The sequence below is a fragment of the Aythya fuligula genome, chromosome W (assembly GCF_009819795.1).
Source record: "Aythya fuligula isolate bAytFul2 chromosome W, bAytFul2.pri, whole genome shotgun sequence".
NCBI lineage: Eukaryota > Metazoa > Chordata > Aves > Anseriformes > Anatidae > Aythya > Aythya fuligula.
Window position 1 is genome coordinate 6,305,143 of NC_045594.1, and position 23,971 is coordinate 6,329,113.

General features: G+C 37.2%; 1 protein-coding gene across 3 annotated transcripts in view; it reads left to right on the forward strand.

Annotated features, from left to right (window-relative positions):
• Positions 1 to 23,971, forward strand: part of LOC116501380 (nipped-B-like protein) — a 192,381-nt gene that overhangs the window by 92,118 nt on the left and 76,292 nt on the right. For all 3 annotated transcript variants that reach the window (XM_032206901.1, XM_032206903.1, XM_032206902.1), the window contains exons 7-9: positions 787 to 947; positions 11,082 to 11,175; positions 19,709 to 20,338. In XM_032206901.1, the coding sequence (XP_032062792.1) occupies positions 787 to 947; positions 11,082 to 11,175; positions 19,709 to 20,338 (885 nt within the window). The remainder of the gene's footprint in view (positions 1 to 786; positions 948 to 11,081; positions 11,176 to 19,708; positions 20,339 to 23,971) is intronic.

The window sequence follows — 23,971 nt, forward strand, 5'->3', positions numbered from 1 at the left end:
ATTATAATGTATATATGACAACAGAAATATCAAAACAAACCGAAACACTTTTATTTGATAGCTATGGCCATCATTTATCTCTATTGGCAAAAACATTATTTTTGCCAATGTAACTAAGTTTTGCTGCCATCTTATTTAGCCTTACCAAACCTTTGTAGTGTAGACTAGACTAATGCTAAGTTGGCTACAATTAGACTCAAGTTATGCAGTAACTAGCAAAGATGACCTTCAGAATGAATGGATTTCTTTCTTTTTCCCTTTTCTAAATACAATCTTAAACAATGTGAACACTGTTAAAGTATCTAGGCATTTTTTGTTGGTAAGTAGAATTCTCATTGGATTCTTCTAAATAATCTGTTTTAAAGTTTAGCAGTGTGCTTGAATATGTATATAGCTGTTCTGTATGCAATGTTGCATGTCTCATGAATGCCTTGAAAGCTTCATATACTGAAGGGAGTGAATAAAAATTATGTAAAAGAAAATCGTTTTCTATAATCTGTAAGAAAATGATACTAACAGTAATTAGGATAGATGCGGAGATAGCTTGGCTAGCTTGTATGTGGAATTTGGATTTTTGAATCCTCTTGAAAATTATATCTTAGATACCTGATTTTATTCAAAGTATTTGTAGCAGAAGGATTCAATCAAGAAAAAAGGATTTTTGTTCAGATTCCAGACCTTTTGTATCTAACTCACTATTATCCATTATTATGATGCTTTCTGTGGAACCTTAACAGAGTTAACGAGTGTCTGTATATATCAGTATAATTATTTTTTGTATTTCAGCTTCAGTGTCCAGTCCCATTGTCACAGCTGGGATGAGGAATCTCCATGAAAATAAAATTTCAAGTCAGTTGTCTGGAAATTCAGCTAATCATCATGCTGATAATTCTAGACATAGCTCAAATGAAGACTACCTACAGATGGTGCACAGACTAAGTAGTGATGTACGTAACCTATATCAATTTATTATAAGTCAAATTTGTGTTTAGCTGCCTTAAAAGTCAGATACTTTACTATGTTGTTGATATATAAAACCACTGAAAATATAATTAAGTTTCAGATGTACTGTGCAACTTGAACATGTGAGGTTTTATTTTTTCTAGAAGATCTCTCTCCTTTGGAACAGTTTATAACATTGTGTTGAAATTATGAAAAGTAAAAAATCTTACTCATAACTTTATTTTAAAGAAATGATAGTGTCGCTATACTTATTTCCTCAATATATTGATGCAGACAATACTGGATTCTAAATAGGTGTATAGTTAGTTTGTCTAGTTGCAGATCCCTGCAATTCTTGATTAGACCTGACATATTTGAATAACGTATTGGGTAGTATTATGATGTTCATATAGACATTTTTTCCATATAGACATTTTTTCTTTCTGATTTGTATGTGCTTTATGGGCTGTTTTTTTTATTTTATTTTTTTTAAAGAAATTTTCCCTTAGTGGCAGAAATGCTTCTTTCGAAGCTTTTGTTTGTTTTTGTTTGTTTGTTTTTGTTTTTCTGTTTGTTTTTGTTTTTTTTCCAACCACCCTGCCATGGGCAGGGACACCTCCCACTAGACCTGGTTGCTCAAAGCCCCATCCAACCTGGCTGTAAACACCTCCAGGGATGGAGCATCCACAACTTCTCTGGGCAACCTGTTCCAATGCCTCACCTCCCTCACAGTAAAGAATGTCTTCCTAATGTCTAATCTAAATCAACCCTTTTCTAGTTTAAAGCCATTTCTCCGTGTCCCATCACTATATTCCCTGACAAAGATTCCTTCCCCAGCTTTCCTGTAGGCCCCCTTTTAAAAGGCCACAATGAGGTCTCCCTGGAGCCTTCTCTTCTCCAGACTGAACAACCCCAGCTCCCTCAGCCTTTCTTCATAGGAGAGGTGCTCCGGCCCTCTGATCATCTTCGTGGCCCTCCTCTGGACTCATTCTAATATGCCCACATCCTTTTTGTGCTGGGGGCCCCAGAGCTGAATGCAGCACTCCAGGTGGGGTCTCACAAGAGCAGAATAGAGGGGGACAGTCACTTCCCTTGACCTGCTGACCATGCTTCTTTTGATGCAGCCTGGGATACAGTTGGCTTTCTGGGCTGCAAGTGCACATTGCAGTCTCATGTCGAGCTTCTCATCAACCAACATTCCCAGGTCCTTCTCCTCAGGGCTGCTCTCAATGCATTCTCCACCCAGCCTGTATTTGTGCTTGGGATTGCCCTGGCCCAGGTGCAGGGCATTGCACTTGGCCTTGCTGAACTTCATGAGGTTCACGCAGGCCCACCTCTCACGCCTGTCCAGGTCCCTCTGGATGGCATCCCTTCCCACCAGTGTGTCAACCGCACCACAGAGCTTGGTGTCATCTGCAAACTTCCTGAGGGTGCACTCAATCTCACTGGCCATGTCATTAACAAAGATGTTAATCAGCGACGGTCCCAGTACTGATCCCTGAGGAACACCACTTGTCACTGGTCTCCACCTGTGGACATTGAGCCATGGATCCCAACTCTTTGAATGCAACCATCCAGCCAATTCCTTACCCACCAAGCGGTCCATACGTCAAATCCATGTCTCTCCAATTCAGAGACAAGGATATCATTGGGAACAGGGTCAAATGCTTTGCACAAATCCAGGTAGATGATGTCAGTTGCTCTTCCCCTATCCACCAATGCTGTAACCCCATCGTAGAAGGCCACCAGATTTGTCAGGCACAATCTGCCCTTAGTGTAGCCATATTGGCTGTCACCAATCACCTCCTTATTTTCCATCTGCCTTAGCATAGTTTCCAGGAGGATCTGCTCCATGATCTTGCCAGGCACAGAGGTGAGACGGACTGGCCTGTAGTTCCCGGGGTCTTCCTTTTTCTCCCTTTTTAAAAATGGGGGTTATGTTTCTTCTCCTCCAGTTAGTGGGAACTTTGCCGGACTGCCACGACTTCTCAAATATGATGGATAGTGGCTTTGCAACTTCATCCACCAGTTCCCTCAAGACCTGCAGATGCACCTCATTAGGTCCCATGGACTTGTGCACCTTCAGGTTCCTTAGACGGTCTCAAACACAATCTTCTCCTACAGCGGGCAGCTTATCATTCTCCCAGGCCCTGCCTTTTCCTTCTGGGGCTTAGGCTGTGTGGCTATATTTTCATCTTAATGAGAATCCCATCCTATGTATGAAGCTTTATGGTAGTTATTCTTTACAAGCTTGACGCAATCTCTTAACAACTCTTAAGGGGAGAGCACTTAAATTTAAGTTGTTTTTTTTTGACTAGCTCTTTGAACAGTCTGGTCATGATGATGCCTACAACAGTAGGCATAACAGTAGTTACAAAACCTCATCAAAATCTCTTACCAGCATTAATACTGTAGAACTCCAAGAGCGTCATTAATTTTGTTTTTTTTTGTTTTATTTTATTTTAAATTATAGAATTATGATGATTAAAATTATTAGCTATGAAGTAGTATCTTAAACAAAAGTTTTGTAATGAAGAAATCTATCATAATACATAATTATCAGATGTTTTTTCTCAGTTTTTGTTTCAGCAATGCAAATTCTTGAAAACAGAAAGCTGTTCTTGACATTAAATATATATATATATATATACCCCAGCTATAGTAAAGGTACACTATCAAGAGAATCTTGGTTTTGTTAAGCCAAGGTTTTTGGAAAAGTTTAATATTAGGATTATTTATTTCAGTGTTTACATTTCACGATATTAAAAAATGTTCAACACTAATTTTGTTATTCAAGCAGTGCAGCCGCGTCCTAGTTCTTGAGAACCTAGAAATGAAACTCATTCAGAACTGACAGGCTATGAAAATGTGAAACATGCATTCATTGTTCAGTTTAATTGGAGAAGCACTCAATTTAAAAAGCAGTAAGCCTCTCAGCAGCTGCCACCTGCTGAGAAGTACACAAGGTTTGTGATGTATTCAGGGTGGTGGTTCCTGAAGGGGGGTTTTGGGCCTTGACACCCGCAGGCTGTGTGTGGAGAGGGACTGACTGGCAAGCAGCAGATCTCACAGGAGGGGCAGGTGAGAGTTGGGCAGTGCCAGTTGCACCTGCTGTGCCAGTTCAAACCACATGAAGCACATACCAGCAGTTGCCATGTGCTGAGAGCAGTGCAAGGCTTGCAAGGTACCTGGTAGGTATCTGAGGAGGTTTCTTCACTGGTCCACTGGTCATAATCCCTCCCTGGGGAGCTCAAACAGTGGCAACCACTCAACAGAAAGCTATGTCCTCTGTGGTATTTACACCCACAGGGGCCAATGCAGTTACCCAGACAGAATTCCCAAGGGAGCATGCAGCCATCCAAGTCTCCAGCTGCAGGATGTGCCCAAGGTTTCTACTGGTGTCTGAGGCAGTAGCAAGAACACCTGTGAGAGGTGTGCCCAGGCAGAACTGCTGAGCTTGGTGGCTGGGCTCCAGGAGATTGACTGGTAGATTCATACTCTGCCCTCAGTGGAACAGAAATGTCAATTAGGCATAACAGATGACAAGGGGTATCCTGTAATTTCTCTCCACCAGGCAGGAGGCATTGACTTGAGGGATAGAGGTGAATGGAAACAAGTCTCTGCTCAGGGCAGTGGGAGAAGCTCCTACTTGTCTACTTTGCCTTCCCTTTCCTTGCCCTTAACACAACAAATTATGAGGTTCTGGAATTGGAAGGAAGGGGACATGATGATGTGGATGATGATGCATCTATGCAAGAAAAGTCACTGAGGTCAGGTCATCTTATCCCCTGCATCATGACCACCTCCGTAAAGAAAATATGGTGGGTTATTGCTGTAGGTGACTACCTTCTGAGGGGACCAGAGGACCCGATCTGCCAACCAGACCCACCTTTTAGGGAAGTTTGCTGACTCCCTTGGGCTCACATTAAGGATGTTACCAGGAAACTTCCTAGCCTGGTATGGCCATCAGATTATTATCTACTCTTGCTTTTCCATCTGGGTAGCGACAAAGTCACAATGAGAACTCAAGGGCAATCAAAAGAGACTTCAGGGCCGTGGAAGATTGGTGAAGGAATCAGGAGCGTAGGTAGTATTCTCATCTATCCTTCCAGTTGTAAGGAATGATATTGAAAGAAACAGGTGGACCCAGCTTATTGATACCTGGCTCCAAGGCTGACGTCACCAGCAGAATTTTGGGTTTTGAATGGCCTATGCAATACCAGGCTTGCTGGAGCCTGACAGGATTCACTTTCTCAAAGGGGGAGAAGTATTTTTGCTCACAAGTTAGTGGGGCTGATTTGAAAGAGCTTTAAACTAGGTTTAAAGGGTGAAAAGAGGTAAAATCAAGCTTACTAGCAATAAGCTATGGGATGGCATGACAGTGTTTGTGGGACAATGTGCTGTCTTAGTCCCAGAGCTAAGACATCATTAGCATAAGTGAGACTTGGTTGGAAGAGTCCTATGACTGGAGTGCTGTAATGAATGGTTATTCACGATAAGTGATGATGGTTATTCATGACATTGTGATGATGGTTATTCATGATATTCATCTCCATGAAGATGGCTCTTCAGGAGAGGTGGACAGGGCAGGTGAGGCAGAAGGGTAGTGCTGTATGTAAAGGAGAGGTTGGACTGTACAGTGCTTGCAGTTGGGGATGATGTGTTTGAGAGCCTCTGGGTAAACATTTAGGAGAAAAGCTAATAAAGCAGATGATGATGTGTGTCTGCTATAGATCACCCAGCCAGGATGATGATACTGAACATAGTATTCTATAAGGAATTAAGGGAAATCTCTAGATCAGTTGCCCTTGTCCTTATGGGTGACTTCAACTTCCTAGATGTTAACTGGGACTGTCGTACAGCAGACACAAACATTCCTGAAGCACACCGAAGATATTGTTTTGATACAGGTACTAAGGGAGTCAACTAGGAAAGGTGCCCTCCTAGATATGTGGTTTGTAAACAGAGGCAGTCTTGTGGATGAAGTGGTGATTGGTGGCTATCATGGCCACAGCAATCATGAAATAGTTGAGTTTAAAATCTTTGGTGATATGAGAAAAACTGTCAGCAAAGCTACTACCCTTGATTTTGGGAAAGCAGACTTCAGACCGTTCAAGAAACTGGTTAGTAAGGTCCTCTGGAAATCTGCTTTTGAAAGCATTGTGGTTCATCAATGCTGGTCACTTTTTACAAGCCATTTTTTAAGAGTGCAGGAGCAGTCAATTCCAATGTGTTGGAAGTCAAGCAAATGGGGCAGAAGGCCAACTTGGCTAAACAGATATCTCCTTCAGGAACTTAGGTGAAAAGTGTATGGATTTTGGAAGCAAGGTCAAGCTACACAGGAGGAATATAGAGATGCTGTTCACCATTGTAGAGAGAAAACGTATACAGCCAAAGCTCAATTGGAGCTGAAGCTGGCCAGTACTGTGGTAGTTAACAAAACAAAAAGGCTTTTTAAAGTATGCTAACAGCAAAAGGAAGACCAGAGATAACATTGGTCCATTGGTTGGTCACCTCACAAATAGGGCTGAAGATAAAGCAGGGACATTTCATATATTCTTTGCTTCTGTCTTTAGCATCAATGACGGGTCCTGGGACAAGACCTGATGACAAGGTTACCCACCTAGTGGACAAAGGGAAAGCAGTGGATGTGGGGTGTTTTTTTTTTAAATTTATTTTAGCAAAGCTTTCAATACTGTTTCTCATAATATCCTTCTGGATAAAGCATCTAGCATACAACTAGACATTATATACAGTACAATGAGTGAACAATTGGCAGAAGGGTTGGACTCTGAGAGTTGTAGTAAATGGGATAACATCAGGCTGGTGGCCAGTCAGTAAGTGGTGTTCCCCAGGGCTCAATTTTGGGGCCAGTTCTATTCAATGTTTTTATCAATAACCTGGACACAGGAGTTGAGTGCACACTAAGTAAGTTTGTGGATGATTGGGAGGAGTCATCCATTGGGAGGAGTCATCCATTCCCTTGAGCATAGAGAGGCCTTGCAGAGAGATCTTGATAGATTAGAGCACTGGGCAATTGCCAACCATATGAAATTTAACAAGAGCAAATGCTGGATTCTGCACTTGGGACAATGTAATTCTGGATGTACATACGTATGTACTGGGGGACTAGTGGCTGGAGTGCAGCCCTGCAAAAAGGGATCTGGTGGTTTTGGTTGATGGTAAGCTCAATAGGAGTCAACAATGTGCCCTGATGTCCAAAAGGGCCAACCATTTCCCTGGGGTGCATTAAACACAGTATAACTAACCAGTCAAAAGAAGTGATTGTCCCACTATGCTCAGCATTGGCGTGGCCTGACCTCAAGTACTGTGTGCAGTTTTGGGCTCCACAATATAATGATGATATAAAACTATTAGAATGCCTCCAAAGGAGGGCAACAAAGATGATGAAAGGACTAGAGAGTGTGACATATGAGGAGTGGCTGAGGATACTTGGTTTGTTCAGCTTAGAGAGAGATTGAAGGGTGATCACTTCCTCAAGAGGGGGAGCAGAGAGGGAGGTGCTGATCTCTCCGCTGACTGGTGATAGGATGCAAGGGGATGGCTTAATAAAGCTAAGGGAAGTTCAGACTGGATATTAAGAAAAAGCTCTTTACTGAGAGGGTGATCAGGCACTGGAACAGGTTCCCCAGGGTCACAGCTCCAAACATTTTGGTGTTCAAGAAGCATTTGGACAATGCTTTTAGATATATGGTTTAACTCTTAGGTTGCCTTGTGTGGAATCAGGAGTTGGACAAGTGCAGGGTCCTGCACCTAGGGAGGAATAACTCCAAGCACCAGTACAGGCTGGGGGGTGACCTGCTGGAGAGCAGCTCTACAGAGAGAGACCTGAGAGTCCTGGTGGACAGCAGGCTGACCACGAGTCAGCAGTGTGCCCTAGTGGCCAAGAAGACCAGTGGTATCCTGGGGTGCTTTTGGAAGAGTGTTGCCAGCAGGCCAAGGGTGTTGATCTTCCCCGTCTACTCAGCCCTGGTGAAGCCACACCTGGAGTATTGTGTCCAGTTCTGGGGTCCCCAGTACAAGAGGGACATGGAACTACTGGAGTGAGTTCAGAGGAGGGTATACGGAGATGATTAGAGAACTGGAGCACCTTTTGTACAAGACAAAACTGTGTCTGTTTAGCCTGGAAAAGAGAAGACTGAGGGGAGATCTCATTAATGTATATAAATATCAGAGGGGAGGGTGTTGAGAGGATGGAGCCGGTCTCTTTTCAGTTGTGCCCAGCGACAGGATGAGAGGGAACGGGCACAAACTGAAGCACAGGAGCTTCCAATTGAATATGAGGGGGCACTTCTTTACTGTGAGGGTGACAGAGCACTGGAACAAGTTACCCAAAGAGGTTGTGGAGTCTCCTTCTCTGGTGATATTCAAAACCCACCTGGATGCCATCCTGCTCAATGTGCTCTAGGTGATTCTGCTCAGCAGGGGGGTCAGAGTAGATAATCTTCAGAGGTTCCTTCTAACCCCGCCCATTCTGTGATTCTGTGATCCCTTCCAACTCAGCATATTCTGTGACTCTAGTAAATGATATAAACTCGCACTTTAGTGCGTTTCCTTTCTGAAGAATGTTACATATATTTTATTTGTAATTATACTTTGTAAAGCTGATTTTAGTTGCTATCATGCAGAAAACAGTTTGAAGTATTCAGATGAATGAAAATTTATGTATAGATAATAAGTTTAATCATGATGTTTCCTCCTTTTCAGAAGCAGAATGACCTTTTGTGCAGATACAGCTATGAATGCGGATTATTAAATCCTAAAACTTAAAAGCTTTAATTATTCTTTAGTCTTAGTACTAGGAATTTATCGCATAAAAATTGTGAGTAGTTACAGGATATTGGGTATTTGCCATATGTGATATATACAAAATCAGTAAATATACCTTTGAAGCTTACTGCACATACACTCAGTTTAAGGACCATTCATTGGGAAAATTCAGAGCTTTCTTCAAATATAAGTTTGTGCTTATGTTTCACCACTTGATGAAGGTCTGAACTAGGAAAAAGTAAATGAGCACTTCTGACAAGTTATCAGCTACAATAAGAATGGCATGTGTACATGGAAGTTTATCTACCTAGTTAGTCTGTTTTGTTAATCTAATGAAAGACATCTTTGCCTATGTCCTTGGCAATTATGTGTAGGGGACCTCTCCTGTCTTAATGAAACATAGATGCTAGAAAAGTTGCTAAGTCATAAGTAAACTAGTAATTCATACAGCAGGAAATTAATTCATTTTGGCTTGCAGTGACACACATGTAAGTTTAAGGTGTAGTTCTTTTTATTGCATTGAATCTGAATATTAGATTTCTTTGCGCATGAGGCTTTCTGCACATGAGGCTTTCTTCACACGAGGAAACAGCTCTTTTTGCAAGTACTGTTGCAAAAATAAGTGTAATAGCACAGCATGAGTTTTAGATTCACTTTGCTGTGGGAGCAAAAAAATCTAATGGAAGTGTTCTAAGTTGCCCATGGATGGTGAAACCTGGTTTCTTATGGATTCATATTCTTTGCCTTGTAAGCACCTTCAGTCCATACATTTCAAACTCTTTCATTTGCTCTAAGCAGTGTGAATGAACTATGTCTTTGTAAGACGTAACATATATGGTGGCTAGTCTGCTACTAGGCATGTGAAAAATGTCTGTTTGGTCATTGCCAAAGGGACTGTGTAGTTGCCCCATCTCTGTCTTCTTCAAATACCAATTTAGCTTTCTGACTTTACTGCCTGCTGCTGATTTTTTTTTTCATAGAAACATGTAGAAACTTACAGTTGAGCCTTATCATATTAAGTTGAAACTACTCATAAGGATAAAAGTATTTAGGGACAAACAGACAATTCAGGGTAAAATAAAAGGGGGGGGAGGAGAATAAAAAGGAGTTATATAAAATAACTATGTATGTACAGATAGCACAATATGAGCCACATTAGAATATTAGCTAATGAAATAACCAAGAATCACAATTTTATTAGGAAAATGATTAATCTTAAAATCATTTGAGGCTTCACTTGTATGACTTTATTCTTTAAAAGAATAGACTTTTTGCATTTTTTTTATAATTTATGTAAATTGTCTCTTCATAGATATAAGGGTTGTTAATTTTTTCTTTCCCAAAACATTCCCATAGATATTGCTAGCAATGAGAAATACTGTTTTATAAAAATTTAAATTTAGTAAGGTTCTTGACTGAATAAGCATACTTGTCACCAGCAGAGGCCTCCATGACAACGGTTAAAAAAGCAAAAAAAAGGTGTGTGTGTGTCTGAATAGTGGCTTTCATATTTAATTTTAAGATAGTGATGGGGGGGGGGAATCACATTTACATTCTTGATGATAAAGCATGAACATCCTTACACTGTAATTGGTATTATATTATTACGTTTTTTAGAAATTAGGAATTTTTAGAAATTAGGAATTAAAATAAGTTGTTCTGTGCAAAACTGAAAAGACGGTAAAATGTTTTTGCTGTGTTGGGGAATTTCTCTGAATTGCCATCACGTTGTTTCCTATCTAACTGTTAAGACAGGCAAATAAGCTAAAATCAGTCAAGTTATGATATACACAAAACTATCTCAGCTGCTGCAATGGGGGTGCTACAGATTTTGTTCAGTCCTGATGTGTGTATGCTGGAGGGTATAAATATAAAACATTGGTTTGCTTAAATGTAAAAGTGAGATAGTATTATAGATAAGCTTTAAGGGCAGGTTAAGTGGAAAAAATTTTGAATTTGTTTTAAAAATCTACTTTTTATGCTTGGTTTCAGTTGTTTATATAGTGTTCATACTTAGCAACAATTTACTATGAGTTCTTGTAACAAAAATTTCCTAAATGTAATCTTAATGTCAACCGAAAGTGATTACTTCAAACAGAAGATATGTACATAAATTTATTTTTGTGTGCATGTTCTGGTGATAAATTTTTCTTAGGGCTGTTGTGCTCTGGAATATTGCCTATATAGCAGTCTAATTTATAAAGATTTTGATATAAATAAATGTTTTTCTAATAGTTGTTGTATGATTTTTCATCCAATCCATTTTATCAGTGTATGTATTAATTTCAGTCTTTATTTTATAAAATGTTCATGTTCACGATGTTATTTTTTTATCATTGTCACTTTAGGATGGCGATCCTTCAATAAGGAATGCTGCATCTTTTTCCTTGAGGTCACCACAGTCAGTCTGCTCTCCAGCTGGAAGTGATGGAGCCCCTAAAGGTAGTCTAGCAGTCATATATATCAATGTATTTTTCCCAATTTAAAGGAACAGACTTTAAAGAGGTATTTAGTTAGTCCTTCTGACATCTTTTTTCAAATAGTACTAGAAAGTATGTCTTTAGATTACAGTAACAAAATCATTTTGAGCCCTGATCCAGAAGAAATTTCTGAAGGTCCAAAAATTGATTAATGGTACTTCAAAACATAGCTCAAATTAATGGAGGACAGAAGGATTTAAAATCCTTTCTAATATGAGGATTAAATTGTTTATAAGAATGTTTTTGGTTGCTCTGCATAATAAATGATTTCATGGCAGCATTACGAGTGTTGAACTCTTAACCAGCTCTAAGTGTTTTAACATGCAATGCTTGTCTTGATTGCAATCATCAGTTTTGAAGAACATGAAATTAACAGTAGTTCAGTGAATACAATACATGTAGCATAAACGAAGCCTGAAAACCTTAGCTGTGGAGAAAGAATAGGGCAACGTCAGTTGAATCTGCTCAAAATAATTCTTTATGCTAAAATATAGAAAGTATACTACTGTTTATAATATTATCCTTAAGAAGCAATGACTGAGCTGCATGAGACTTAGCAAGGTGGGGGTTGGGCATATTTTTACTAATACAGGTTTTCAGTGCTTATGTATTTACATGCTAATAGTAAAAAGATGCAACAGTGCTTTCCTCTCTTTTAGCCCTGGAACAAAATTGAGTCTTTCTGGATGGTCAGCTTGTGTTGAGAGGGAGAACAGGAGATGGGGGAGATTACAGAGAAGGTGAGGGTGTTAGGCTTGTTCAGCCTGGACACATCAGGTCTTAGGAGTGGGGGGAGTTTAGAATAGCCTTCCCATACCTATGTGGAGATTATCAGAAATACTGAGTCAGACTTTTCACAGTGGTGTGTAGAAAGGATGAGATACAATGGACAATTGAAATGGGAGGTTCTGACTGGATATAAGGAAAACCTTTTTCACTATCAGGATAGTAAACCATTGAAAAAGGTTGCCCAGAGAATATGTGCATTTTCCATTCCTGGAGGTTTTCAAGACCAGGCTGGATAAAGTTCTGCGTGATGGTCTGACCTTGCTTACCCTGCTTTGAGCAAGAGGCTGGACTAAAGACCTCCTGAGGTCCCTTCTTAACTGAATTATTCAATGATCCTGTAACTGCTAAAATGATCTCTGTGGTTCATCTTCTATAGACATATACTGTGTTAGTGATGGAAAAAACATGGTTCAAATGCAAGTGAGAAATACTTGTATAGCATTCCATCAGCAACGTTTTTTAGGAGGTCTTGTGCTAAAGGACTTGTTGCAAGACTTGTGTAAATGGCAAAGACTAAATGTGGTTGTTTTCTTTTACTCAGTGTTTTTCTTTAACTCATTACACAAAATCCATGTTTGTAGAGCATTCACAACATTGTGAATCTAAGCTACTTCTACTCAGATATATGATTACTACTCAGCCAGAAGAATATTTGAATTATTTTTTGGTTAAATTGCAGCTGTTTCAATTGATTGTCTCAGAACCCATTTTGAAAGGATATCATTATAGATTACCTCTGAAAACAATCTGATTGTACATTTCAGATTGTAATGTTTCAGCATTAGAGGGGCTGAAAAAGTGCAAGAGGAGCTTTATGATTTATTTATCTGTATGTTAGATTTACTTTTCTCATTGATAAAGCACACAACTGAAATACTGTTAGTAATGGTGCTACCATTTTGCCTTCTTTGAGATTAATGGCTGAGAGAACCATTTCTTGATGCTGCAAGAATCTTGCCAGACATTTTATTCCTTTAATCAAGCATTTTATAAGTGTATTGAAGAGGTGTAGATAATTACAATATCGCTTAGAATATGTGATCCCTGATAGTGAGCTTTTGGCCTATGATTTGAAGTGAAAGTGGTTGGTTGTGCTGATAAATTTTGCAGTGATGAGCAAACAACAATATCTATGCTGAGATTTTTCTGGCTGCTCTCATTAGCCCTTGAAAGTTTGGTTGACAAGTTGCAAACTTTGATAAAGAACATTAGCAAAATATTTAATTTTTTGTTTCGGAGGACAAAAAGAATGGTACTAGATATCGTCAGTCAATAGAAATATCTCAGGGAAGGATATTACAATATCTAAGCTTTCTTATATAGTACAGAAATGTGAGGCAATTATCGAAGGTACAGGTACAGACTGCATTTCTGTACTTTTGACATGGAAATAGCAAGGACTTCTGGAGATTTGGAGTATGTGGTTGCACAGTCTTGAATCATTTAAAACTGAACGATAGCTGACTGATTGATGGAATTTGAATGAGGAAGAAGTTTTGTTTGTAACTCAGGAAAAATATTTGAGGTGACAGAAGTTATATTTGCTTTTTTGTTTGGTTATTCACTTATTGAATTAAACAAAGTTTCTTTGTTACAGAAATTATTGCTTCACCTCTTTTGCTTCAGTAAAGGTACCAGAGCAGCTGAAGTTTTATGCAGAAGATTTTAGGCTGGACTTTATCCTTTCTTTTTAATGTAAATTTTAGATTTTTAGCTATGTAAATAGAATAGTGGCTCTGCTTTCATGGTATCATCTATTACCACATCTGCTTTTATGATGAATTCATAGGAATGAATTTTCCTACGAAGAATTAACAAGGAGCAATTTCCTTCTTCTAGTCTCATAAATTTTTTTGTGGCATCCATTACCCGAGATGGATTACTCATCAAAATCCTTTATCTGTTTATTCTACTTTCCTACCAGTCTTTGGGAACTTCGGGAAAAAATATTTAGTTATTTAAGACAACTTCTAAAGGTGTGTATAAAGGAAAATCTTCCACTAAGTTCTTAGTCCACTGCTTTCTGGAGAGAAAGCATATATTTGCATATATATGCTCATATATTTACAGTCCTGTTTCCATACAGTTTCCTTAACTTCTGGGGAAACATCTCTAAGGAATAGCAACAATCCTTATTAAACTATGCTATTTTGCAACTTTTTTTTTTTCTTCCCGGAAATGATTTGTATTCCCTCCAGAAATTGTTAAACTTTTTTCTTACAGGAAATATTTCAACATTACCCTTCCAACACTTTATAAGACACTGAAAATTACAGCCATATCCAAATTGTATTTAGAGGCAGATATTTTCCCAATTAGTGCTTTATTATTTTCTGAATAATTTGGAAATACTAGTTTTATATTCTTAGGGATTTATAAGACTTCTCCAGAGAGATTCCTCTATACTTGGTCTCTATGTATAGTGGGTTGCAAGGAGAAAAAAGAATGTTTTCAAATCTCTGTTGCATACCTCAGTGCTCACAAAGGTATTTGTTAAAAAAAAATCACCTCTCCCTCTCTCCTTTGAAAGAAAGGTGGAAGAAATTTATTTAAAGGTGTTTTCTGACAGGGCCAAAATAAGCATTCATTCTTGCTTCTACAAGTTTTAACTTTTTACACAAAGATGCTTCTGAATACAGCAATTCTAAGGTGGAACAGACAAAGCTGGTTTTTTTTATACGGCATTTGAAGCTGAGTAGAAAGTGGTGGGACTCTGTCCTGAAGATTTGATTCTGTTTTTAAATACTGTTGCATGCCTCTCTCAGACACTCAACACCAAAAGTTTGGTATCATCATTAGATAATAATTATTAGATTAATGCAAGTACTCTCTAATTCTATTACATGAGAAGTCATTATTGACAAATATTTTAATACTGCTATTCTTAAGACTGTGCTCTGGAAAGCTGCATTTGTTTACCAATACTCTGCTCATTCGTTTTCACCAAGAACGATTGATACTCTTTGAATACATTTTTCCAATAGGATATACTACAATCTTTCAGTATTTTTGCCTAGACCATACTTCTTCAGTTTGTTAGTGTAATTGATATGAGAAGCTATATAGAAAGCCTTGCTTAAGTCCAGGTATGACACTCAATTCTCTTTAATCCACAAGATCTACTGCTTTATAGAATGACATTATTACGATTTGATGATACTTATTCTTAACAAACTCACTTTGGAATATTACCTCTTCGTTATTTTCTCAGTCCTTAAAACAAGTTGTTCTCCTACTATGTACTGAAATCATACAGTATATGTATAATAGTCTGGACAGTAATTTGCCATCCTTTTGAATAGACTTTTCCATTTTTGAGTGTGCTGGAGGCGCAAATTCTCAAGATGATTATTACCAATTGTGTAATTGGTTTAACAATGGTTTCAGGGTGAATTTGTCTGATGACATTTTCATGAAAACATTCAATTTATGTGAAGGTGATTAATAGGATCATATTAAATAAAAAGAATTATATATATATTTTCCATGTATACAGTATAACTGTCATCTCTTGAAGTTTTTCGGCAGTAATCTGTGAATGTTCCTCAGGTTCTGTCATAACCAGGTTCTTAGCTTTTCCAACAGACATCAGTACCAGTGCAATATGGATATTATGGTCTTCACATGTAGAACATATGCACTCATTAATGCCTCTTTTCCCAAAGACTTTTTTCAGTAAAAAGTCTGGAATGCTGTGTCCAGGTTTGACCTATAATGATTTAGTACCCACTTAAATAATGTTCACAGAGTCTTGACAATCACTTTTTATGAATTTAAAAAGACACAGTACTTGAATGTTGGTGGTGTTTCTCTCTAGTGTGCTATGAACCAAGTATTATCCATCAGTCTTCATTTGTTCACTAGTAGTTTTTTCTGGCCTTCATGCATAGGGAATAATACTTCTTACAAAAGAGCATGTACGATTGGTGAAAGACTTTCTTTCAACATCTGGGAACCTTTACCTGTAAGGGATTTAAAGGAATATGAAGATACTATTTGGAGTGATCCTTTTGAAGTTGTTGTGAAAGTGAAAAGTTAGTAATTCTTTTAAATATGCAGGTCCTAAGTTCCTGGTAACCTTAATAGTTGTTTTTAACCGTGTAGATCACAACAAAGACCAGTGGTGGGACTTTGGTGCATCAGCTTTGAAAGGCAAGTGGTCTTTGTTCTAAAGAGACTCAAAGATTATCAGAGAAAGTATCATGAATGGTTAAATAAGATATGAGTGCTGTGGCATAATTAGAAAGTGTGCATACAAAAAAATATAAGATTTAGATGTCAGTGTTGTGTATAATCCAGACAAAAGCTTATTTGTTTGCTACTGATCTTATTTGTTTGTTACTGATCAGTAACACAGTAATACACAATGATCAAGTGAAGTCATTTCATGGTAAACAAGAAGTGGTTTTGAAACATTTAATTCTTAAGATGGCTAAACCACTGTTAATGCAATGCACTTTATAGTTGCTTGCATTATAAAGGATATGTTAGGAAATCAGTCAAAAGTCTCAGGAAAAGAAAAGTGTTTACAAATTGCTAAAGCAGTTCATAAAACTACTTCCATTCTCAGTGCCATCTAGCACTAGGGAAACTAATTAATGTAGAGAACCAATCCTGGAGTTATCATGGGTGATCAGTATGACTTTAACTGAAAGACTATGGAGGTATTGTTTATGGGTGTATTTGTTCTTTGTAGAGTTCTGATTTCTTATGTTGTTACCTGCTTCTAAGTTATATTTATCATTATTGGGATGACAATAATTATCTTCTGTTCACTAATGATATAATGACCGTCCCAAAACAATGGAGAGTCTCCTTTTATCTCACAAGTTTTATGTATTCTTGCCATACAAAAAAGTTTGGACAAGGTTCTTTTGTCGATACTATCAAACTACAGAAAATCAGATCTTTTTTTCTTCTGAATTACTGCACAGCTCTAGATTTAGACTGGAAAGCTACCTACATATTTCTCTGTTATAAAAGAATGTTCTAAAACTGGGGTCATTCACAAAGATCATATCCAAAGATCATCATATGGTTTACTACACTGACAGCATTTTGTAGAACAAACCTTCTCAACCTTGGAATCTTGTCTGCTTCAGCTAATATATCATATCTCTGTGTATTCTTTCCATAAAAAACATTTCTTCTGTTATCAATAAGTCTCGTGAGAGCTTTGTTCTCAGATATATAATAGCTCAAAGCCTTCTCCCATAGGAAATATTCCAGACTGACTTCAACAGTAATAGGTGAAACTCTCTCTGTATAATGAGTGATATTTTGTCTCAAGTCTAAGCATCCAACAGTGTGTGGTACATGTTCAGTGTGTGATAAATGTTCAAAACTGTTAATGTCTGTGGTAGAATGAAACTGTTCCAGAATACTTCATCTTTTTCAATTTCTTTTCACCTCAATGCCTACGCATAGTAGCTTCTAAGCCCACTTATTGCAAGAGGCTTAACCATCTGTAGTCATCTCAGAAATATGTGAAGTTATTGCCAGAACACATACTCTTAAAATGCAGCTTATACTTATATTATTCATAGTGCTGCCTAGGAGAGGGAAAACTGTACTTTGTTTCTTCATTTAACTGGAATCTAAGTACATTCAATGGAATGCACTGAATTCTGACCTCCTCAAGTCTACCCAAAGATTAAAAAAACAAAAACAAAAACAAAAAACTTATCTGTTGCTGCAGTGTTATTTTTCAGCATGACAAATGCAAAGTAATACTAAAGCAGAATGATCTTGTCATATTTACTTAAAAGTTTAGGGCAAGGAAGAATCAAATCTCTGTCCACTCTTTGAAGCCTAACTGTGTAGAACAATGTGTTCCATTATTGCAACTTCAGAAGTATTGATTTAAGTACTAATTCAAGAGTAAGATGTCAGTAAGTTCTTTGAAAAATTTTGAGCTGCCTCTGATATTTGTAGAAAGAAAAATGAACCCTGTATTTCCAGTGAGTGGTGCTCATTACCTTAAAGAAAATCAGTGGCTAACAATTCGTGCTATTCGTTAATCTTGTAAATTATTTTTTAAACAGACAGTAATTAGGAGAAGTGTGTGTGCATGCCACATGCATGCATCACAAGAATAGGAATCTATGGTGGAAGGCAAGTGAGAGAGCTTTGTAGGGTGTAACCTGGATTTTGGTATTAGTGACTGGGTATGGTATCTAATTTGAGGAGGGGAAATAATGTAGTGAAAAGATCTAGAGAATCAGGATGAATCAAAACAGGGCTTCTCAACCTTGTGGATATTATTGGCAGAATATGGAGTTGTTTCTCATGGTCAAGGAGAACTGGGTAAGAGAAACTCATTTTATACCCAGCTCTACATACTGACCCTATAGGATATCTCACAGAATGTACTAGAGATAGAAAATAAAGTATAGCAGCCTCTGCAAAGCCATCAGTAAAGGAACACCTTTCATTTGAACTGCAGATTTGGTAGATGTATCCATTCTTTTTTTCATCTACAGGTCAGTGCATTGTTTAATTAATAATATTTCTTAAAATATCTGAAAGACATTTAAGCTGCAGAATAAAGCTACTTTCTTGTTTAGTGGTGTTTCTTGAATGAAGCACATGGGGACCTGTCTTCCAATGACCTAAAACAGAATGACTAATAATAATCTCAGTCACTGCCTTCTGAAGAGCAGTATTCCCTAGTAGATGAATGGGATCAGATAAATGTTTGCTTTGTTTAAACAAGAGGAGACTGGAGTATATTAGTCTTTATTATTATTATTATTATTATTTTATATGCACCAGTAATCCTTTTTAAACCAAAAAATATAGCTTAATTATAGCTTAAAATCATAGTTGGGAAAGGTTGAAATGTTATCTGCTTTTCAAAGTTTTTTTTTCTGGGCTAAAAGTTATGGGGAGCTTGTTTAATTTGAGGAACAAAAAAAAAGTGATGAATTGGAGAAGATTTTTAATGTCCTCTTTTAAAATGTCATTTTTATGTCCTCTTTTAAAAATTTCTTTAGATATATTCAAAGTCTGGAGTGAGTGCATATAGAAGTAAAAAATCATACATTTTAAAAGGGAAAGAAAGAGAGGAGCTAAGGCAAGGAATATTAAAAAAAAAAAAAAAAGGTGTGAAAATGAATTATCAGAATCAAAGTTAAAGAAGAAGGAAAGACCAATTTATTTTTAAAGACTTTTTCTAATTTCATCTTTCTATGGACGCATAAGCTAGGGAACCCTCACTAAACAACTGTTGTGGTGTTTTTGTTTATTTGTTTGTTTGTTTTTTTGTTTGCTTTTAAATTTAACAATGTGTGGATGAAATGGCTAACAGTACACTGATCATTGTCTTCATCACTGGATCTTATGAAGTCAACTTATGTAGTCAACTTACTTTCATTGACTATTTTCTAATAGTTGATATTCTGAACCTGCAAGTACTATTTTTTTTGTGTGTGTGTTTTTGTTTGGTTGGTTTTGTTCCATCTTCTCTGAAATGATCCCTTCACCATTTGTGGTGGACTGTTAAAACTTCTAGGAAATACAATGTAACTATCTGGAATACATCTTGATCTAGGAATGATGTGTCTCCTACCAATCTTATTTAGACCTTTTGTGAACACAGATATATGTACAAATACACATTAAAATTATGTAGGTTATATTTAGTGTGTTTTTATATAAAATATGAAACAACATAACTGTTCAGTTTTTCTGAATTATTATTCTAGGATCAAGACCACCTTTAATCCTACAATCTCAGCATCCACCTTATTCATCACCTAGAGATGTTCCCCCAGACATACTGTTAGATTCTCCAGAAAGAAAGCAAAAGAAACAAAAGAAAATGAAGTTAGGCAAGGATGAAAAAGACCAGACTGAAAAAGCTGCAATGTATGATATCATTAGTTCTCCTTCCAAGAACTCCACTAAGCTTACATTAAGACTCTCTCGTGTAAGATCTTCGGATATGGACCAGCAGGATGATATGCTTTCTGGTTTGGAAAACAGCAGTGTGTCAGAGGGTGATATACCTTTTAATGTGCAGTACCCAGGACAGACTTCTAAAACACCCGTTACTCCACAGGATGTTAACCACCCACTAAACACTGCTCAGTGTTTGCCGCAGCATGAACAGACAGCTTTCCTTCAGGCACAAGTGCCTGTTTTACAACAGAACACTTCAGTTGCTGCAAAACAGCCTCAAACTCCTGTGGTACAGACGCAGCAACAGGTTTCGCAACAAGGAACTATAACGTCATTTGATGAAGTAGAATTGGATGCATTGGCTGAAATTGAGCGGATAGAACGTGAATCAGCTATTGAAAGGGAGCGATTTTCAAAAGAAGTGCAAGATAAAGGTAAAAGGATTGTGTGTGTGTATACACTATATTTATTATATAAATATATATATGCCTATAAAACCCATATATATATATAAAAATAAAACTTCCTTTTATTGTTACATAGTTCAATTCTGTTTGCTCAGTGTAGGTTCTTCTATGATATTCATTTTAATTTCCCTCCAACAATGGACTGTAATTTCATATATGCATATTTTTAGTAGTTGGTATTCTTTATTTGGGATCTTACTGTATGGAAAGTGAAGTTCTTATGTTTCAAAATTCTTTTTAACCTACTCTTATTTGAACCATGAGACCGAATGAAGTACAATTAACATCATTTATAAAGTTTCTAAAATCCCACTAGTATGTACTATAAGTCAAAATTTGTTATAAGTTATGGTAGTTAAATTATTCATTATCTATGTTATCTAATTTAAGAAAATAGAGGAAAACTTTTATCCTCATCTATTCATATCTCCATTTGAACCTAACGTGAAGAAGGTGTTAGATTAAAATCACATCTCTTCTTTTAAAGGCACTGTAATGATTGGATAATATATACTACTATATTGTATCCAGTGTTGTTCAGCTGCTCACCAGAGAGAGCATGTTTTCTCCATATTCAAAGATTTTTTTCTGTTCTTAAAAGTGTCTGAAGAGAGAGAATGAGAATTAGAATATAATTGTTATAAATATTAAGTTTAACGCTTTAGATATTCCTTATTTGGTAACTAAATCAACTCTTGTTAAAAACGTTGTTTGTCAATCTATAGAGAAAATTGGTGTTCACCTCAAAAGAGATCTACTACCTTTAATTTTGATTTAATTAAATGGGGGATTTTGCTGCTCTGCTTACCTCTCTTGTAGTAATTTTAAATTTATTTATGGAGAGCTTGTGGTTTGTCTCCTAATACTTTGTTTCTTCAAAAGCTACTTTTATTTCTGCACTGCTAGGGTAGATTCTGCAGCATATTTTAGCTGAGAAACAGCTAGAAAAATGTGCATTTTTTATGGTGTGCAACAGCCTTCAAACACTTAGAGCAAGACTAAAACACTCTTCCTTTTTTGTTCTGACTTTCAGGAAATTATGCACTTCAGTTGTGAAGTTTGTTTACTATAATTACATAGCCATAGGTAGACTCTGATTCCTTTCTTTTATGGGGTAAAGGAGTGATTTTTATATAATGCAATCTACCCCCTTCACCACTGCTTGATAACCAACTTACCAAATAAGGATTCCAACCTTACGCTTCACTTACTGCCTGCATTTTCTGCCAGGTCTCGGTTCTTACTGAGTTCCTGCAATTGCTATGGATTGGGTTCAAGAAGTTGCTGCCTTATGTTGGAACAAACAATCACCATTTATTCACGGGTATTAAGTTGTCCCTATGCTAGGCAGCAGCTCTTTTCTTTTTGTCTGCCAAGTTTTCAGTCATGAATACAGAAAATATTGAGTAGAAGAATTTTTACCAGTCTCATGGCAAATTACCTGAAAAGCTGTTATTTTACCAAAAAATAAGAATCATATTTGTCTAATGTTTTTTTTTTCATTGCTTTTAAGTTTGTATTATGTCTACAAGCTGATATGCTCAGGAATTGTTTTAGTTATTGTCGTTTGATTTGGTGTGACTGCAGGAGGAAGCTTCCTCTATGGTTCCTATGGGAATATGTCTGTTAGAAATATATCTAATAACTCCTAACCTAAATACATTGTTCACTTTTGAGAAGCTGCCTACTGCATTTATGCAAAAGCCTGGCATTTATGCACCTTAGTACATAGACTGTAACTTCAGATCACTTTATGTCCAGAAAATAGTATGACTGCAGTATGTACTCTGTCTAATTAGAGCAGGAAAGCATTGTGTTAGTTGATGCTGTAGGTAGCAAGTGTCTCTCTAGAGATCAGACTTAAATGCTAGCACATGCTGAAATCTGCATGAAATCATCTTCTCTGCTTTTGTAATTAAGGCATGGGAATACATACTACAGTCATGCTATGCTTTCTGTGTAGGCATTCTTTGTTGTCTTCCATAAAGTACTTTGAGTGGAATTGTACTCACTCAAGTTGTGATAGATTAGTGGTCTCTTCTGTCCTTTTTTTTAGCTGTGAAATCTCTACAGTTCAGTGCTTCATCAAAGGTACTCAGATGCTACTTTTTAAACAGTAAGGCATTAGATGGATGTGACATGTTTTTTCTGAGGTTTGGAACCAGTAGTGTGGTGGAACTTTTTATTCCAGGGAAGAGGTGGAGATGATTTTCTGTGAGTTCTTGCCAAAAATTATACAACTGCTACGCTTGTCTAAGGCAATGTTTAAGTCCTTTTAAAATGTTTGGGACAGGTGGGAAATGGGGATTTGGAACCCTTTGGAAATTATAGTACTTTCTGTAATAATCCCCTAATTCTAACAAAACTGTTAGAATATTTTTAGCTTCCACCAAACAAAGTCTCTCAAAGTGGGAGGCAACCTCCAGTCCAGAGGTGGAATACCAGGTTTTGCAGAAGTGCTGTCTTCTTTGAAAAGCAACATATCTTTCTGGAACCTGATTTTCATGCTTTTGTTTCCAGAAAAAGTGCAAAAATCACCAATGCAAAATCTGGCAGATTTGACCTAATGTCTCTCAGAAATACATAAGGAGAGATGTTATAATATAGACCTTCTGCCTCCATACCCGAGTGCTTTTCAGAGCTCTGTTTTTGTCATTCGATCCTTTTGATCTATTTGTGTCTTGGATTAAGTGGATTATATGGTCTTTTCATCATGATAGAGAGGTACAAAGTTTGGAAAAAGTTACTTTTGTCTTTGCCTTCTGTGTGGAAGGACAAGATGCCATCTCTTCTTCCTACTTTTTCCATCAAGGATGTCTGTTAATTAATTTTGCAAGTAACTTGTCTGTATCTGTTAATGAAAAAACTAATTGGAGATTTTGAAGATCAAGGCACTCAACAACAAAAGTTTCAGTGTACTACACCTATTATGTTTAATAGCTTCAGAACAAACTAATAAGTCTCTGGAACATGTCATGCCTCAGGTCTTCATTTCCCATTGCCCCCCTCATAATGGCTTGTATGTCCTCATCAGATACAAATTGTCAATACTAGATCATGTCTTCCATTTTGAAAAGATGTATAATATCATGTGTAGATCCAGCTATTGTTTTTCAAGACTTGGAATATCTGAGTAGAAAAAAAAAAAAAGAACAGCCATGGTATGGATGATTCTGAAGGGTTAATACAGGAAGGGATTATCTTTTTCCACAACAGTCAACAAGAAGTTAACCATCCTCTGCTTAGGTACATCAGGATATTTTGATGATCTAGTTTCTTTAGAAAGACAATGAAACTTCACACACAGTTCCTTCTCTTCTAATCACCATTAGTAGTCATGTTTCCTGTACTACTTGGTACTCTTGAATTGCTTCAGAAACGAGCAAAGGTCCATGTTCTGAACCCATTTTGTTCACTTAACTGGAGTTGTACTTAGTTCACAATCTGATGTTGATTACTCCAAGAAAGTACAGTAAAACCTGTTGAGTTTTAAAAACTTATGTCCCAGGAATTTCTGTGCTTCTCAGGAATCTTTTTTATTTGGGGGGGGGGGGGGGGGGAGGGGGGGGGGATTGTTGAGGGAGAAATTTCATTTTGGTA